Below are 18,278 nucleotides of genomic sequence, written 5' to 3' on the forward strand. Positions count from 1 at the left end.
AAGATACAAAAATTGGTAAAGGCTGATAAGTTTAGCTCAGTGCAGGGAAGGACAATCCGGGGATGTGGTCAGAACAAGATGATAAGGCCCGTCCGTGGAGCTTAGGTCTTTAGGCGATTTAGGCAAGCAGGAGGTACAAAAAAAATTATCAGGAATAATGTCACTTTAGCTACAGACTGTGTTCATAGGGAGCAACAGAACTGTATGCAAAGGGTAAGGGGAATGTCTGAGCCCTGAGAGAGGCTACACAGTATTTTAAAGGAGGTACACCCTCCCTATGTAACAACCCTGTCATTGGAACAGCCCCCCAAAACCACCCCCTAATTCCATAAAGTGTGACCTGCATGGTGCGTGCACACTTTAGGGGACTTGGGAGGACAAAATCTCACCGGCCACAATGGCAGGTACACTCTGGCCCAAGTGTGAGAAGCTTTGTGAAAAGCTATGGGACTCAAGAAACCACTCTGACCAACGAGGAACCATAAAGACTGAGGGCCTCACCGAGTGTTGGTATATCAGCCTAGGAGAGAGGAGGATCATTTGGGGAACAGTTAGAAGGGATTTGAGTCCATGATGACATCTGGACAAATAACCAGCGTCCAAATAACCAGAGGCGACCCATGATAGGTTCATGTAAAAATGTGACTAGTAATTGTAATAGGATCTGATAAAATGGCCCATCAAATGATAAATGGTGGAGTTCACCATAGTAACAAGTAAGGGCTGGGCATTGGCCATTGAGAGGGCCTGACTTTGTCAAACTGTTTGATAAGTTATTTGACAGACAGCAGAGAAACTGCATCCAAAGACTATTTCGTTTTAAAATTGAACAGTAGCATTAAACTATAATTCTTTGTTTCTTATTTGTCCTTTGTCTTGCATGCCTTTTGAACCCTTATTTTGTTTGAAATGTGAAAATTACAGAGCAAATCTTTTGTGCCCATTCTTTAATAAATATTATGTAATGGTTTCCCGTTCTTTTTACCTTCAGAGTCTGGGGATAGAAACTCTTCCTCCTGCAGCTCCCAGAGACATGACTTCAGAGATGAATTTTTCTATTGGGTTTAAAGATCTCAATGGTAAGTTTATACATTCAGATTATGTAAACGCAATATCATTGTATCCATGGTTTAAATACCGTATTTCACCGCAAAATAGCTGCAGCCAGATTTTTCAGTCCAAAAATTGGTTCATATCCAACTCATAGCATAATTGTCGTTGCTGTTTTTGTTTTGAGACATTCCTATTCTTAAAAACTTATGGCAAATATCCTACTGATCTTATGCTTACAACAAGATTTACCACAAATCAGTTTATTGTAATTTAGTACATTTTATCTATGTAATGCGTTAGGAAATGTGCATGTTCATAGCTAAAACAACAGGAGGACAGGGATTAGGATCACAATTGGGAGACAGAGATCAGGATCAGCTTTTATTTAATGCATTAGGAAATATGCATGTTCTCGGCAACTATAATGTTATCAGCAACTGTTAAAAAGCTGTTAAATAAAAAGGTTCACATATTGGTAGCATATAATTTTGTGCAATAAAAACAAAGCTTCGCATAATTTTCGCATGTTAAAAGGCCTGAACTTGTGGAGGCCTGAATTTGTGGGAGGAGTAAGTCCCCTACTTAAACTCCCAGCCCCTACTCACCTCTGCCTTTCAGCTGATTGTTTTGTCCCCATAGCAACCAGCACTTCCTGTCCAGCTTCCCTCCAGAATTTTTTCCTGTTTCCAGCAGTCAGACGTCCTGACCAGTCCTCTGTCCGTTTGAGGCCTTCCACTCGGTTCCCGGTCAAGGTACCCGGTTTCCGGTCACGAGACCGGCACGTTCACGTAAGTTAGGCGTAGGAAATAGCGCCCCGCTATTTCCCGCCGTTCGGGCCTAAAAACGTAGGGGTAGGCTCCCTCTATCATATTTGTACAAATACACGCTTTTTTAACCGATTTCAGTGTTCACGCCAAAACAGACGAACGCTCGGCACTTTATCACTGCTTTTACATATTCGTACGGAAACTACCTAATCTATTATTATTTATATACACAGTAATATTATTACGGGCATTCTCTTATTTCCGTTTGGTCACCCAGGACCAATCTATTTCGTACGATTAAAGCACAAACACCTTGCTCTAAATCCATATTCGGCTAGTTCTTATTCAAATAGGCTACAGTATGCACTAAGTTCTATTTCACGAATTCTACTTTTCTTTACGTATATTCCCTGTTCGGTCATATTGCTACTGATACCTTTTTTTGTCAGTTTGGGGATATAATTAGCTTGTTTAAAAATCTGCCTTGTGATTTTCTTTCTGTTAACCAGTTAATTTGTTTTACTACTTTTTAAAATATCCACGTCTATCATAAACGTACGGTTTCTATACACTGTGGCAGGATGGCCAGGCTCTTCACAAACTTCAAATGCAACAGTCAGGATAAAATAGTACTGCAGTTTATTGTCACTTTCCACAATATATACAAGGTTGTGCTCTCCCACAAAATAAAACAAAAAGAAAATAAATCCTACTCCAACTTGGAGACTTACTAAACAGTATTACTAACTATCCAACTGGCCAGCTAATCTAGTTCCCAGTTTTAAACAAAATGAAATACAGCACTTTAAGCAGGTTTCACACAGTACCTTTGTCTCAGGCTTAACTGCCTCCTCTCTCCCAGCTGTTAGATTCTCTGTCTTCAGAGGCTAACCTTTTAAAACCCTAGTGCTGGTTAATTACATTCACCTGGTATATAACATTCAAGGGGTGACTCCCACCAATTAACCCCATCATGCTGGGAATAGAGAGCGCTCCAATCTATTACTAACATAGAAAGACTCTCTGACCTTGACACAACAAATATTTACCTATTAAACACTTCATTTTGTCACATATACTAATAAATACTGTTTATAAACACAATATCCGGCACATAAACGTCTGTACTATTCATTTTCCATATAAACACGCTGTCACATATTTTTGGCTTTACAAACTGCATCGGTTTATCGCTTTTTCTGCGTTAAAGTTGTTTATTTCAAGGTCTTTTATTACAGGAACAGGTATTGTATTTTATCACTTTGCATTATAAAGCCATAGGCCTAAAATGTTTACATATTGGGTTTTATTACTTACCTCCACACCTGTCGTTAACTATGGAATTTTTCTTCGGTTAACCCTTAGCTCCAGTATTATTCTAGGCTTCCCCCGGTTCTACACAGTTAAACCGTTTCACATAACGTAATTTCTTTATGTCAAACCAAGGTATAGTTCACAACTCGTTTGTTACTACACCTCATATAAAACCTATCACGGTCTCAAGTTCATTACTACTTTTCCACAGGCTTACGCCCACGGTACGTTAATTCTTTACTATTATTTCTACTCAGACATACGGTCATACAGCCATCAGGCTCCGGTAAACACCAAAACCTGACCCGGTACTCAGCCATACCTTCAGGTACTTACGTCTATACCCAAATACGTCCAATCGTCACCCCAAGGCCTCATCCAGCCTTCTCACAAATATCTATTTCAGCCCAGTCACACACTTAAACCTTCCAGATCCCTCAATGCAGGATCTCACGTTGCGCCCCTAACAAACAACCTACTCCCAATTCAAATCATACGCCACCACGATACGCATAAATACGTCAACATCTGTCTTAAAGCCTCAGGACTCTTCCTCAAGGACAGCATAAGACGAGACTTACCACACTTATTACCACCAGAAGGTTCCAGATACCATTCGCAAGAAGTCAAGGTTAGTATCTACACAACATTCCAGTCCTCTCACCTTATCCTTAAATATACAATCGAACTGGCTACAGGGTCTAGGCTAATGCCTTAGCGCACCCTATCAGAAAACCCATCCCAGCGAGGCCTTCCACCCCCCCCCCCCACCTCAACACGGAGGTACGGCCCCACGCCCAAATCATAGTTACAAGCCTCGCATGCCCTACTACAGGGCGCTAGTCAGGGCCTCACCTGTCACGGCCACACGTTTTGATTTCTCTCTACTGTCACCGAGAGGCCAACATCCCGCCACCACGTCTGTGGCAACTACGTCATAAGCCAAATCATAGGTAGAGCCTCTCACCGCCACTTGGCATTAGCAGGGCCTCACCTATCCAAACATTCAACAGTTAAGTTTTTCGCTTTGGCATCTAGCATTACAGTCCAGTTCTTCCATATACACCACCCCACATACCCCGCCTACTTACCTTATGCCCCTTCTAATATATCTTTCACATAATCATTCCTTTTAGAATGTCCCAAGAACCTATTCCAACCAAAGAATTGACAGAAGAAACTCCATTCAGGCCTACCAGACCCGGGTCCCCAGGCGAATCACTCACTCTTTCAACCCCCACGTCCTTGAGAGCATGGACTATTCCCAAAATTACGGCCGAGCTTAGGCTCAGGGGAATCCCCATTCCAGCCACAGCTAGGAAGGCTGAACTTTATAGGCTACTTACTCACCAAGCCCCCGAGCCCAGGCCAGGGACTAGCTCTCAAGGACAACCACCAAGCAACAGCACGGCCACCCAGGATACCCTGGCAGAGATCTTGGCCAATCTACAGACCCTCAATAGCAGGCTATCTAAGGTGGAAAGCGCCATCTCCTCCCCAGGTACTACCACGGTAGTCCCAGTCGCTTTCAAGGCTGTACCTACTATACCAACATGCCCTCCTATACTCCCCCCTCCAGCACCGGGCACAGCCATTACACCATTTGAGTCACCAGCACACTCTATCAGGAAAGATATCCTAGACGGGAAGGATGTGTGTCTGGTGTCCTTGCTCATAGCCTCACAGGATGTACTTGAGAACAAGGCATTCAATTACGGTGATATCTCTGTGGTGCTCAAGACAAGGGATCCCAGGCTTAATCATCTGGTGGGTTATCTCACCACAGGGTTCACTAAAGGGTTTCTCACGGGTATTGTAGCCATTCCCCCAGGTACACTAGAATGCCCTAATCTCCAGTCAGCACGTTTAGACCCAGTCTCCATAGACACTCTCATTGCCTCTGAAATCACCAACGGTTTCATGATCGGCCCCTTCACCTCTTCACCATTCTCCCCCATTGGTATTGCTATTCACAAATATTCCCAAAAAAAAAAACAAAAAAAAACTTCTAATTATTGATTTATCGGCACCGCACTCCTCTTTTGTTCCAAGCATAAACGCACTCATTCCAGCAGACGAATTCTCACTTCAGTACGTAACCATCGACGACGCCATACAGTCCATCATATCATCTGGTAATCGACCCTGGCTTAGCAAAACGGACATCACAAACGCGTTTAAATTACTACCCATGCACCCCTCACTCTGGCACTTACACGGTGTTAAATGGCGAGGGAAATATTACTTCTCTACACGACTCACTTTCGGTTCTCGAAGCAGCCCCAAACTGTTCGACATTTTCGCAGAGTCACTATGCTGGCTGCTTCTGAACGTCACCAGGTGTCACTCCGTTATCCACTACCTCGACGACTTTTTACTAATAGAGCCAGGGTCACCTTCACCCACAGCAATCAGAAGCACTACTGCACTATTTTCCACACTTGGAGTCCCTTTGTCCACAGCCAAAACTATAGGCCCCACAACTAAATTGACCTTTCTGGGGATAGAACTGGACTCGGTTAACCTCAGAGCTAGCCTCCCCCACGACAAACTGTCACGTTTGAGAGGGGAGATGACTTGTTCCTGTGGAATGATGTTTGCACTAGAAAATAACTTCAGTCCCTTCTCGGATCCCTGAACTTTGCGATGCACATCATTCTGCAGGGAAGGTCTTTCATATCCAGACTCCTTTGCCTGCTGCACGGAGTTCCGGACTCTGGCACAGTTTCTTTGGACCCCCACGCCAAGGCTGACTTAGCTATGTGGGGGAAGTTTTTGAAGGACTGGTATGGAATCTCCATGTTTATTCCCCCTCTCTCCACCTCTTCACCCATCATCCACACAGACGCAGCAGCCAATACCGGTTTTGCAGCCATTTTTGGGAACCACTGGTTCAGGGGCCATTGGCCCACTGATTCGGATGCCTTGCCAGGATTCAGAGAGACCTCAGCACTATTTGAAATTTATCCCATTGTGGCGGCCGCACACACCTGGGGTCATCTCTGGTCTGGCAAGGCAGTCAAATGCTACTCTGATAACTCGGCAGCTTGCGAAATCGTGAACAAAGGGCGATCATCTTCCCTGACCATCATGCGGCTGATTCGCAAGCTGACCTGGTTGGCAGCATCCGGCCAGTTTTACTTAGTTTGTTTTCACATCCCGGGTATTCACAACACGGCCGCTGACGCTCTCTCGTTCTCAATTTCAGGCATTTTCTCAGGCACTTCCAACGGCTCACCTACAACCATCCAGGACACCACGGTTCCACGATCTAATCCTGGATTAAGCACACTCTTGAACCACGCTAGAGCACTCACTCACCAAGCATTATCACCAAACACGGCTATCACTTACAATAGGGCTCTTAATATATTTAATAAATTCACAGCAGAGTTCGGTTTACAAGGTGACTTCTCTATTCAAACCATGGTGGCTTTTGCCTCTTTTTTCTACCTACACCTTAAACTATCTCACAACACCATTAAACTATATCTCACGGGGGTCCAGCACCACAGCCTCACCTTTTTTTCCTAACAACACACCTTTCCTGTCTTCATACCCCGTCAAAAAGGTTTTGAAAGGAATATCAAAGGTTTCACCTCCACTCTCTGCTAAGTGACCTGAAGATAGGACCATCTATAGGTAATCTAATGGTAATCTCCTTGACACAGCCCCATTCGACATCGGCACAAATACGGTGATCAAATCTGCTTTATATCTCGCTTTCTATGGTTTTCTCAGACCTAGAGAGTTCACCGTAATTTGTCAAGGAGATACGAAGCTAAGACTTAAAATATCACACCTCACTAAAATAGAGGATCACTACCAACTTTCGATCCCTACAACTAAAACCAACCGGTCACTACACCCTACTATAATTCCTCTCTTCCCTACTGATAATGCCTGGTGTCCGGTAAAAGTACTACACCACAACCAACTTTGCTCACAGTTACTATCCATTACGTATTTAAATTCCGAGCACAAGTTAAAAGGCCTGAACTTGTGGAGGCCTGAATTTGTGGGAGGAGTAAGTCCCCTACTTAAACTCCCAGCCCCTACTCACCTCTGCCTTTCAGCTGATTGTTCCCACCCACCTACACCCTGTTATAATTACATTCTCCTTGGTGGGCCCTCTTATTTACAGGCCCACTCATACGTTGGTTTCGGCACACCACAACCAACTTTGCTCACAGTTACTATCCATTACGTATTTAAATTCCGAGCACAAATATTTCACCGCAAAATAGCTGCAGCCAGATTTTTCAGTCCAAAAATTGGTTCATATCCAACTCATAGCATAATTGTCGTTGCTGTTTTTGTTTTGAGACATTCCTATTCTTAAAAACTTATGGCAAATATCCTACTGATCTTATGCTTACAACAAGATTTACCACAAATCAGTTTATTGTAATTTAGTACATTTTATCTATGTAATGCGTTAGGAAATGTGCATGTTCATAGCTAAAACAACAGGAGGACAGGGATTAGGATCACAATTGGGAGACAGAGATCAGGATCAGCTTTTATTTAATGCATTAGGAAATATGCATGTTCTCGGCAACTATAATGTTATCAGCAACTGTTAAAAAGCTGTTAAATAAAAAGGTTCACATATTGGTAGCATATAATTTTGTGCAATAAAAACAAAGCTTCGCATAATTTTCGCATATAATATTGCAAAAAAATAAAGCTTCACATAATGGTCGCATACCGCATAATGGTCGCATATAATATCGCAAAAATGAAGCTTCATGGTCTCACCCTCATTTTTAAGAAAAAGAATTAGGCATAAAATCTACAACTATCAGGTGGTGAAATGCAGTATTTTAAGGTATCGTGTTTAAAATAACCAGGAGTCTTAAAGGGACATGCATCACTTGACAAGTATTTATTTATTTTTACTTTTTTACATTATTTATATTGTGCAAAGGAGAGCAAACAGGCTTGTGATGCCATGATGGCATGGACTAGCGCATTTCAACCATGCATGTAATGATATTGCCATGGTACATGAGATAATTGCACATTTGTGAGAATTTACTGGTTTTGAGTAAGAGTAAAAAAGGTTAACTACCTTTTGGGTAAAAACACGCTAAAGAATAATAGAATATAACGATGTGTGATCAACAAGGTATTTTGGGGACAATATTTTTTTTAAACAAACCAGCAAACACTTTTAAACAAATATACAAACCAAAATGAAGGAAGAAGAAAAATTTCATAAATGTTTATAAACTTACTGTGAGCTTGGTCAGATGGCATTATTGGGCACGCCTCTCAGCTAGGAGAATTTATTCAGTCTTGTCTCCACCTCCCTATTATCCACCCAACCCCATTTCAGACCAGTCCACCAATGGCAGAAATAGTTTAATCCCCAAGTTACCCCCTCAGGTGGCACCCAGCTTCTGAATTTTCACATTCAGCGAGTGCGGCATGCCACCAGGCAGGAGGGCCTCTGATTGGCTGAGAGTGGTCAGGTGACGGTCTCAGCCAATCAGTGACTCCCCATTCACAAAATGTACCTTTTCCAAGCATGTTTTGTGAATAGGGAGTCACCGGGGACCTAAAAACTGACATTTCAGGAGCCAGGTGCCACCTGCATGGGGAGTGGAGATCAGTGCTGCAGGCAACTTGGGGTTAAACTGTTCGAGAATGGTTTATCCCCTTGAGGTAAGAGTGCCTCTAGGGGCCTCCTGGCACCATAACCGCTTCATTTAGATGAAGTTGTTTTGGTGCCTGGAGTGTTCCTTCTATGGAGATCATGATGACATATGTCAAACATTTGTATTTATTCACTAAACACCAAACTGTAGTGCATTGAAAGTTGATTTGAATAGCTGAAAAGTTCTTCAACTCCGCTATAGTCACAGTATAACTATTGAACCCTAAATTTAGCAGTTTAGTTTAGTTTTCAATTCACTAAATTTCACTGTTTAATATTGAAAATTTAAACATTAAGCTTGCTTTGTTTTATTTTCACAGAATCCTTGAATGCTCTTGAAGACAATGATCTGGATGCCTTAATGGCCGATCTGGTAGCGGATATTAGTGAAGCTGAACAAAAAGTCACCTCTCGGAACCATAAGAGCTCATCTCATACAGATACCAATGCTAGCGCTTTATTTGATCTTCATTTTTGTGACACCCTGACTGTTTATCCTGCAGAAGACTTCTCATTTTCACCGCCTCCACCACCCCCTGAATGTGAACCGGACCTCCCACCTCCCCCACCGGATCCGCCATTACCGACTGCTCAGGTAACACACAATTCGTTGATTAGGATTTCGTTGTATCGACTGGTTCATACATTTTAGAAAAGTCAGTCCGGATGATGCGTTAAAATGTGAATAATTGGAAATTCAGTGTGAATTTAACACAAATTTTAGGTTAAAATAGGCAAACCTGGAAATATTTAATAAGTCATCTATGCTTTCAGTTTGATTATTCTGGCCTAGAATCTGAAATTTACTCTGAATTTCTGAAATGTTTTTGTGGTAATTAGTAAGACATGGTGGAGAAAATGTCATTACTTATTTGTGTTCTTTTTTCCTTATTTTTCTATTTTAAGTCTTGATTTTTCCATTTTTTTATTTTGTTTATGACTATTATATCATTGTCACTCCACTCCAGTTAGTTACACCAGCACCAGGTGCCATTGCCTCCCATCGTTGTGCTCTAGATAGTCTGCCCAGTTATGTCAAACCTTTTTGTTGTTTGCTCTTGATTGGTAAGTCATAGCAGCAGCAAGACAACCCCAAGGGGATGTAGTTTCACCTACTTACCCATCCTCCCTAGATATCATTTACATAAATATTGTTCGCCGATTATCAAAATTGGAGTGTATGAAGGAGATAAGTTCCAAGAAACATCAAAACAACAGTTAAGGAAAATTCAGATGTAAATATGATTCATAAAATATACAAACCAGTAATATCCATGTGTAGCGGAGAGGTAGTATTATCCACAGTATCTACGCTGGGTAACAGGAACAGCATAAATAATCCAGGCAAATAAATACAGCAGACAATAATCCTGGTAGCGTTGTAAGAATCCTTCCTTCCCAAGAACTAGACGACACATAGGCTGGGAGTCAACTGAGGTCTTTATTCACAGCTCCAGTATTTATGCAAGTCCCCATGCAAGGGGTTTCCATACTGACATAGCAGGGGTAATACTGTTGGGGACTACATGGGGGACTTAACATTCTGAGCATTTCTCCCATCAGGCAGGGCTGCCACCAGAAATTTTCGGACCCCTAACAGAACAAATGGTCTGTCCCCCCCTCCCCCCCCCCCTACTTAACCACGCCCCCTCCCTTGCAGAGTTATTTTATCCAGGTCTAGTTTCAGATATGATCATTCTTAATAGAAAGGAGTCTCTTCATCTATAGTTTGGCCTAAAAATAGTAAGCCTGCCACCACGTCAAGGTAGACTCTTTGAGCAGGACCCTAACCTAAACTAACCTTGAAACAGTGAGGTCTATTAACTAAGCTGGGAATAGCTAATTAATTATTAGAGAATTGAAATATTGAAGCCAAATTAGCAGTTTTCCTGCAGTAGGTCAACTATTTTGCCATTGAGTTAGAAAATCTATTAAAATACCCTGTCTAGTGAATAGACCTCTGAATTGCAGAATTATGCTGGTGAAATCACCAATACATAACTCGGAACCTTACATTTGTGGCCACACTATTTCAAACTATATGATGTTACACTAAGCTATAGTGTCAGAAAGCTAAATTTCCATTTTTACATAGTAATTTAGGTTAAAAAAAAAAGCCTAGGCCCGTCAAGTTCAACTTTTCTACCTATCCTTCCTGCTTTTGATCCAAAAGAAGGCAAAAAAAAACAAAACAAGTTAAGCTATTATGAATAGACAAATGCAATAATATATTAGACAATATTATCAAAAACAAATAAATACTCAAATCATGTAGAACCAGACCTGAGTACCAATGGCTAACCACACAAGGTAAAAATGTAAACTTTTAAAACTGTATAAATTTCACGAAAAAGTGCAAATAAATAAATATAAATATCAAAACAAACAAATAACGCAGGAAACAATGAGCAAATATATACAAAAATGTGCAAATAGTGCAGTGCAAACAAATTTTACACAAATTGACTTGCTCGATGTGTTTTAATACAACTTACCAATGTAGTAATCTTCAGATGTCCTAGGAAGTTACAAGCACGTACGTGGTCATGTAAAAGGGAGAAATACTCACCTTTCAGGAAAATTGCAGGTGTCCATCAGTCGCAAGGTCTGAGCAACAAGAAACAAACAAACACACTGATGCACAGAGACACACACATTGACACAAACAAACATACATTCACATTGTGCATTTGGCTCTGTGTATTTATAAATGTGTCTGAGAGTGTGTGTCAGACAGCAAGTATCCTTGTGAGTGAATGTGTGTCTCTGTGAGCATGTGTGTGTCTGGGACCATGTGAGCAAGTGGAAGCTCGTATGTATGGGGGGCTGATTGTGATCTTTGTGCATTGTGTTTATGGAGAAGCTGTATTTCACGACTGTGTATGATTACTGTCTTCAGGGTGTAACTGTGACGGGGGAATATAGGGTTAACTTGGCAGAGTAAGTGTGACAGGGCGAGGGGCGTGAAAGAGACAGGGGTGGGGGTGAGTGTGACAGAATGAGAGAAGTAGAGTGTGACAGAATTGGGGTGAATGTGGGGCTTAAAGTGACAGGGTGAGTGTGGCAGGGAAAGATTTGGGGATGAGTGTGACATAGTTGGAGGAGGGAGTGTAACAGGATGAGGGGTGTTAATAGAAACATAGAATGTGACGGCAGATAAGAACCATTCGGCCCATCTAGTCTGCCCAATTTTCTAAATACTTTCATTAGTCCCTGGCCTTATCTTATAGTTAGGATAGCCTTATGCCTATCCCACGCATGCTTAACCCCTTAAGGACCAAACTTCTGGAATAAAAGGGAATCATGACATGTCACACGTCATGTGTCCTTAAGGGGTTAAACTTCCTCACTGTGTTAACCTCTACCACTTCAGCTGGAAGGCTATTCCATGCATCCACTACCCTCTCAGTATAGTAATACTTCCTGATATTATTTTCAAACCTTTGCCCCTCTAATTTAAGACTATGTCCTCTTGTTGTGGTAGTCTCTTATTTTAAATAAAGTCTCCTCCTTTACTGTGTTGATTCCCCTTATGTATTTAAATGTTTCTATCATATCCCCCTTTAACCTTTCCTTGTAAGTTTTATCCTGCAATCCATGAACCAGTTTAGTAGCCCTTCTCTAAGCTCTCTCTACAGTATTAATATCCTTCAGGAGATACGGTCTCCAGTACTGCGTACAATACTCTAAGTGAGGTCTCACCAGTGTTCTGTACAATGGCACGAGCACTTCCTTCTTTCTATTGCTAATACCTAATGCAACAGGTCAATGCCTTGGCTGAGGGGGTAAGTGTCACATGCAAGGAGAGGTATGTGTGACAAGATTAACCCCTTAATGACCAAACTTCTGGAATAAAAGGGAATCGTGACATGTCACAAATGGCATGTGTCACTGCAGGCCCCCTCTCCCTCCCACCCCCCATCCCAAGTTGCTGAGGGGGTTAAGGCACGCGTATTAGACCTCCCCATAGGAAAGCATTGAAAAATGCTTTCCTATGGGGATTTCAGCGATGCTAGACATCCTCACATAGCGTGAGGACGTCCTGTGCCGTTATAGCACACTTTTCATGTGCTATAAACACAGAAGTGTCCTCTAGTGGCTGTCTAGTCTAGTAGACAGGCACTAGAGGAGTTAACTCTGCAAGGTAAATATTGCAGTTTATGAAAACTGCAATAATTACACTTGCAGGGTTAAGGGTAGTGGGAGTTGGCACCCAGACCACTCCAATGGGCAGAAGTGGTCTGGGTGCCTGGAGTGTCCCTTTAAGGAGGATTAATATTCAGGTTCAGTGTGACATGGTTGAAGTGTGAATCAGTGAGTGTGACAGCATTGGGTGCTAGTGTGCAGGGGCGGGCTGGGAAGGGGGGCAGGGAGGCAATTGCCCCCCAGGCCGCCCTAAACCCAGGGCCGCCCACACCCAGCAAAAAAAGGAAAAATCTGAATCCCCTGCTTCTGGCTGAGGAGTCAGATTTTTCAACTTACCTCACTCTTCCTGCAGTCTGCAGTCAGTGTAGTCGGCCGGCCTCTCCTGATGATGTCAGGAGGAGGGGGCGTGACTTCCACTGCTCTTCTCACAGGACCGCTGGGGAGTCTGGGAGAAGAGCAGAGGAAGTCACGGCCCCTCCTCCTGATATCATCAGGAGAGGCCGAGGTCACTTGCTGCTAGTTGCTGCTCCTGTTGGCTGCTGTCCACCCCTCCCTGGCCTAAGGTAAGACTCAGGGAGGGGGGAAATACACTTTAGTGTTTTTTTTTTTATTCCCCTCCTCAGCCCTGTCCCCTCCTCAGTCCCTGTCCACTTAGTCCCCCTCCTCAGCCCCTGCCCCCTCCTCAGCCCCTGTCCTCTCCTCAGCCCCTGTCCCCTACCTCAGCCCCTGTCACCCTTCTTCAGCCCTGTCCCCTTAGTCAGCTCCTGTCCCCCCTCCTCAGTCCATGTACCCCCTCCTCAGCCCCTGTCCCCTTAGTCAGCCCCTGTCCCCACCTCAGCCTTAGTCAGCCCCTGTCCCCACCTCAGCCCCTGTCCCCACCTCAGCCCCTGTCCCCACCTCAGCCCCTGTCCCCCTTCCTCAGCCCCTGTCCCCCTTCCTCAGCCCCTGTCCCCTTAGTCAGCCCCTGTCTTCTCCTCAGCCTCTGTCCCCACCTCAGCCCCTGTCCCCACCTCAGCCTTAGTCAGCCCCTGTCCCCACCTCAGCCCCTGTCCACACCTCAGCCCCTGTCCCCTACCTCAGCCCCTGTCCCCTTGGTCAGCCCCTGTCCCACCCTTTCCCTGCTCCTTTCCCCCCTCTCAGCTCCTGCCCCCTTCCTCAGCCCCATGCCCCCCACCACAGCCCCAAAACATCCCCACTACAGCTCCTCTCCCCCAATTGCAACCCATATTACCCACACCACAGCCCCTTTCCCAAATTGTAGCCATCAACTTGCTTCAGCCCCTATCCCCCCGTACATTTCCCAAACCCCCAATTACAGCTTATACCCTCCACTACCACCCCCTGTCCCCCACTACAGCCCTGTCCCCTTACTCAGCCCCTGTCCACTGGTTTTAAAAGTGTAAAGTTTGGGTGTGTGTTATGAGTATGTCTGTGTGTATGAGTATGTATGTGTGTGTCAGTATGTCTGTGTGTGTCAGTAAGTATGTCAGTATGTCTGTGTGTGCGTCAGTGTGTCTGTGTGTGCGTTAGTATGTCAGTATGTCTGTGTGTGTGCGCATCAGTATGTCTGTGTGTGTGCATCAGTATGTCTGTCTATGTGTGTGCCAGTATGTCTGTCTGTGTGTGTGTCAGTATGTCTGTCTGTGTGTGTGTCAGTATGTCTGTCTATGTGTGTGCAAGTATGTCTGTCTATGTGTGTGCAAGTATGTCTCTGTGTGTGTGCCAGTTTGTCTGTGTGTGTGTCAGCCAGTATGCCTGTGTGTGTGTGTGTCAGTATGTCTGTCTGTCTGAGTCAGTATGCCTGTAACAGTGTGTCTTTCTGTGTGTGTCTGTGTGAGTACCAGTATGTATCTCTGTGTGTGTGTCAGTATGTCTGTGTGCAAGTATGTCTCTGTGTGTGTGCCAATTTGTCTGTGTCAGCCAGTATGCCTGTGTGAGTCAGTATGCCTGTAACAATGTGTCTTTCTGTGTGTGTCTGTGTGCCTGTCAGTGAGTGTGTGCGTGTGCCTGTCAGTGAGCGTGTGTTTTTTAGTGTGTGACAAATCAGCAAGTGTGTGTGCCTGTCATTGAATGTCTGTTTAGGTGACTGCTCCCCCCCCCTCTCTCACACACACACACACACACACACACTTTCAATCACATGGGAAAGGTGTTTTTACTCTCCTCTTGGTGCAATGGGCCACTTGACTGGATTTGCCCCCCCAGGCCTAAGGCTGCCAGCCCTCCCCTGCTAGTGTGGCATGGTTGGAGGAGGGAGTGTGACAGGATTAAAGGTTTATTATGACACGGTGAGTGTGGCAGAGCGAGGGGTGTTGAGTGTGACAGGATTGGATGTATTAATGTGATAGAGTGAGTGTGGCAATGTTATGGAGGGGAGTGTGATACAGGATTAGCAGGGATAGATGTGAGTGTGGCATGGTAAAGGGGATGACTTTCTGTGGGGGTGAGGGTGACAGTGAGTGAGTGGAGGTGTGGGTAGCAGTGAGTGGGGGAGGTGTGGGTGGCCGTGAGTGGGGAGGGGAGGGTGGCAGTGATGGGGGGAAGGGAGAATGGCAGTGAGTGGGGGAGGTAAGGGTGGCAGTGAGTGGATGAGGGGAGGGTGGCAGTGAGTGGAGGGAGGTGAGGGTGGCAGTGAGTGGGGGAGGTGAGGGTGGCAGACTGGCATTGAGTGGGGGAGGGGAGGGTGGCCTTGAGTGGGGAGGGGAGGGTGGCAGTGAGTGGGGGAGGTGAGGGTAGCAGTGAGTGGGGGAGGTGAGGGTGGCAGACTGGCATTGAGTGGGGGAGGGGAGGGTGGCAGTGAGTGGAGGGAGGTGAGGGTAGCAGTGAGTGGGGGAGGTGAGGGTGGCAGACTGGCATTGAGTGGAGGGAGGTGAGGGTGGCAGTGAGTGGGGGATGTGAGGGTGGCAGACTGGCATTGAGTGGGGGAGGGGAGGGTGGCCTTGAGTGGGGAGGGGAGGGTGGCAGTGAGTGGGGGAGGTGAGGGTAGCAGTGAGTGGGGGAGGTGAGGGTGGCAGACTGGCATTGAGTGGGGGAGGGGAGGGGGGCAGTGAGTGGAGGGAGGTGAGGGTGGCCTTGAGTGGGGAGGGGAGGGTGGCAGTGAGTGGGGGAGGTGAGGGTAGCAGTGAGTGGGGGAAGTGAGGGTGGCAGACTGGCATTGAGTGGGAGAGGGGAGGGTGGCAGTGAGTGGAGGGAGGTGAGGGTGGCAGTAAGTGGGGAGGTGAGGGTGGCAGTGATGGGGGAAGGGAGGATGGCAGTGAGTGGGGGAAGTGAGGGTGGCAGACTGGCATTGAGTGGAGGAGGGGAGGGTGACAGTGAGTGGAGGGAGGTGAGGGTGGCAGTGAATAGGGGAGGTGAGGGTGGCAGTGAGTGGAGGAGGGGAGGGTGGCAGTGAGTGGGGAGGGGAGGGTGGCAGTGATGGGGGAAGGGAGGACAGCAGTGAGTGGGGGAGGTGAGGGTGGCAGTGAGTGGAGGAGGTGAGGGCGGCAGTGAGTGGGGAGGGGAGGGTGGCAGTGATGGGGGAAGAGAGGACGGCAGTGAGTGGGGAGGTGAGGGTGGCAGTGAGTGGGGGAGGTGAGGGTGGCAGACTGGCATTGAGTGGGGAGGGGAGGGTGGCAATGATGGGGGGAAAGGAGGATGGGAGTCATGGGAGGAAGGGAGGGTCGCAGTGAGTGGGGAGGGGAGGGTGGCAGTGAGTGGGGAAGGTGATGGTGGCAGTGAATGGGGGAGGTGAGGGTGGCAGACTGGCATTGAGTGGGGGAGGGGAGGGTGGCAGTGAGATATTAAATTAACTTACCTCTTGAGTGAAGTGACTCCCTGTCCCTGGTGATCTTCTTTCCTGCAGCAGCAGGAGGGTGGCAGTGAGTGGGGGAGGTGAGGCTGGCAGTGAGTGGGGGAGGTGAGGGTGGCAGACTGGCATTAAGTGGGGGAGTGGAGGGTGGCAGTGAGTGGGGAGGGTGGCAGTGATGGGGGAAGGGAGGATGGCAGTGAGTGGGGGAAGTGACGGTGGCAGTGAGTGGGGGAGGTGAGGGTGGCAGACTGGCAGTGTGTGGAGGGAGGTGGGGGAGGTGAGGGTGGCAGTGAGTGGGGGAGGTGAGGGTGGCAGACTGGCATTGAGTGGGGGAGGGGCGGGTGGCAGTGAGTGGGGAGGGGAGCGTGGCAGTGATGGGGGGAAGGGATTATGGCAGTGAGTGGGGGAGGTAAGGGTGGCAGTGAGGGGAGGGTGGCAGTGAGATATTAAATTAACTTACCTCTTGAGTGAAGTGACTCCCTGTCCCTGGTGATCTTCTTTCCTGCAGCAGCAGTAGGGTGGCAGTGAGTGGGGGAGGTCAGGGTGGCAGTGCGTGGGGGAGGTGAGGGTGGCAGTGAGTGGGGGCGGTGAGGGTAGCAGTGAGTGGGGGAGGTGAGGCTGGCAGTGAGTGGGGGATGTGAGGGTGGCAGACTGGCATTGAGTGGGGGGAGGGGAGGGTGGCAGTGAGTGGAGGGAGGTGAGGGTGGCAGTGAGTGGGGGAGGTGAGGGTGGCAGTGATGGGGGAAGGGAGGATGGCAGTGAGTGGGGGAGGTGAGGGTGGCAGACTGGCAGTGTGTGGAGGGAGGTGAGGGTGGCAGTGAGTGGGGGAGGTGAGGGTGGCAGTGATGGGGGAAGGGAGTATGGCAGTAAGTGGGGGAGGGGAGGGTGGCAGTGAGTGGGGGGGTGGCAGTGATGGGGTAAGGGAGGATGGCAGTGATGGGGATAAGGGAGGATCAGGGCTCCCGAACGACTTGGAAGTCCAGCGGTATTCGTGCCGTCGAGTAGCCGATTTTAGTTCCAGGTGCTCGACGACAAAATACCGCTGGGCTAACAAAGGATCCAAGATGGCCGACCGCCGCGTGGTCGGTAGCCGAACGGCGGCCACCCTGAATCCTTCTAATTACCGATTGCAACAATGTTGCAATCCTTAATGGGAGCCACACGACCTCCTGTGTGTGGTCTCCCTTCGGTAGTTTGTTCGTTTCACGAACAGTGTTGAAATTCACTGTTCGTGAAATTATTGTATGAATTCTGGCGGTTTTTCATGCCGCCAGCATACGAACGCTATTGTTTGCATGGAACCCATTAAGCATACATATACTTGGTTCTTAAAGTGGTACACACATCTTTATGAAAATACAGTAACAAGTGGCTAATTTGCCACACCATGCGTACCATTTATTAAACAATATGCATATCATTACAGTCAGCACCAAACTACAACTCTATGATTCTTATTGATGGCGGCCATTACCAAAATGTTTTATCAACGTAAATGATTGCATGCATACACACATACATGTATTCATACATAACATCAAACATATGA

General features: G+C 46.4%; 1 protein-coding gene across 1 annotated transcript in view; it reads left to right on the plus strand.

Annotated features, from left to right (window-relative positions):
- The window catches only part of APBB1IP (amyloid beta precursor protein binding family B member 1 interacting protein), a 91,509-nt gene that overhangs the window by 27,730 nt on the left and 45,501 nt on the right, over positions 1-18,278 (plus strand). The window contains exons 3-4 of the mRNA XM_063452577.1: positions 992-1,079; positions 9,117-9,391. Coding sequence (XP_063308647.1) covers positions 992-1,079; positions 9,117-9,391 — 363 coding nt within the window. The remainder of the gene's footprint in view (positions 1-991; positions 1,080-9,116; positions 9,392-18,278) is intronic.

Source organism: Pelobates fuscus, chromosome 4, assembly GCF_036172605.1.
Source record: "Pelobates fuscus isolate aPelFus1 chromosome 4, aPelFus1.pri, whole genome shotgun sequence".
NCBI classification, from domain to species: domain Eukaryota; kingdom Metazoa; phylum Chordata; class Amphibia; order Anura; family Pelobatidae; genus Pelobates; species Pelobates fuscus.